The sequence below is a fragment of the Penaeus monodon genome, chromosome 27 (genome assembly GCF_015228065.2).
Source record: "Penaeus monodon isolate SGIC_2016 chromosome 27, NSTDA_Pmon_1, whole genome shotgun sequence".
Classification (NCBI taxonomy): domain Eukaryota; kingdom Metazoa; phylum Arthropoda; class Malacostraca; order Decapoda; family Penaeidae; genus Penaeus; species Penaeus monodon.
This window is the reverse complement of record NC_051412.1, coordinates 29,167,356-29,168,778: the sequence shown is the minus strand read 5'-3', so window position 1 is coordinate 29,168,778 and position 1,423 is coordinate 29,167,356. Positions and strand designations below refer to the sequence as shown.

The window sequence follows — 1,423 nt, the reverse complement described above, 5'->3', positions numbered from 1 at the left end:
CAAATTATTAATGTTAACATAAAATATAACAGAAATGATAATAACTGCATGAACAACTACTGATAAATCTAGATAATGATATCCCTCACTGCCGCGGCAGGACAGAAGAAACAATGCTTAGTCTGGATTTCAAGCGCCCTGGGAACTGCAGGTAACAAACTACAAATGTTTCTTGTGGAAAGTACTGATAAGTTTCGACGCAGGAGTCAAGCAGTCGTGAAACAGATAAATCACTGGTGAAAATTTGTAAACAATACTACAAAATATACTGAAAAAATTCACTACCTAAAATATTCACAGGTACAACGCTCAAGTCAAATCACCAGGCGTTCTGTAGATTTTTCTAAAGCAGTCAGTGCAACTAATATGAATTCAGTTGTAATTTAAGTTATGTCCACTTAGTTGTGATTGTAATATTAGTTTTGTCCAAGAAACAGAGGTTCTTACGCTGGAATAAAAGGGGGAGACGGAGTGCCAGTGCTTTGATTTAAGTTTGCTCTAACATCTAACAAACATTAACATGTGGCATAAAAGGAACAGTATATATGTAGATACTCTAGATGGAAAGTTATTGTAATTGTACTATGTCATATAAAGTTTGATACATTCGCTTTAAATAACTCAAATACAGGTAGTTTCTTCAACACGCTCATGTGCAAGGAATTTTAACAAGAAGTAATACAGCAACGTATGACAAATCAAATGATATATATGTATGCCTTGCGTTCATAGAAGTACAGTACAGTAATTAAAAATCGTAACAAAATCTCACAACGATACATTGCCACTCACACGCTGCTGCCTTGCAAAAAAATAATGAATAGGTAAACAGACAACGATCTGCCAGATCCCACGCGTTCCCTTCCGTCACCTCAAGAATCCTTCGGCTTAAAGGAAGGACTACCGGGAGCCCGGTAATCGCGCACAGGGTCTCCCGTGTACACTCGAGGGTACCGGTACAAGGGCGGGAGACCGAAGCACTGCGAGTACTTCATCCCGCACGCCACTCCGGCAGCGCCCGCAGCTCCTGCTTCCTCCACGCCTTTGTAAAGAGTAGCGTTCTCCTTCTTCAGCCACGACGCGGCGTTGGCGCTAAGAAGAGAAATTAGATTTGTCAGAATATTCGCATGGAACTGAGCGAATGACTGATTGCGGTCAAGTAGTGACCCTTGCATTTTGTAAAAGCTGTCACTTGTATAGACACATTTTAATATTCCTCACACTGTTTTATGACATGCTTCCTTGGCTGAAAAACGAAAAATACTCAAAAGTCTGAAGGTCATTCATCACTCATGTAGCAGTCAATGAGTCATTTCACGCAGCATCTAATCATGCTTTTATGCCATTATGGACTCCGGTCACCTAGTTATTAAAAAGATATCGAAAATAACTGGCTAACAAAGCATAAGTAAGAAGTTGAGCA

At 39.8% G+C, this 1,423-nt stretch overlaps 1 protein-coding gene across 1 annotated transcript in view; it reads right to left on the bottom strand.

The window, feature by feature from the left end:
• Positions 1-468: 468 nt before the first annotated feature.
• LOC119590388 overlaps positions 469-1,423 on the bottom strand; it is a 2,618-nt gene continuing 1,663 nt past the window's right edge. The window contains exon 4 of the mRNA XM_037939057.1: positions 469-1,092. Coding sequence (XP_037794985.1) covers positions 873-1,092 — 220 coding nt within the window. The 3' untranslated portion in view covers positions 469-872. The remainder of the gene's footprint in view (positions 1,093-1,423) is intronic.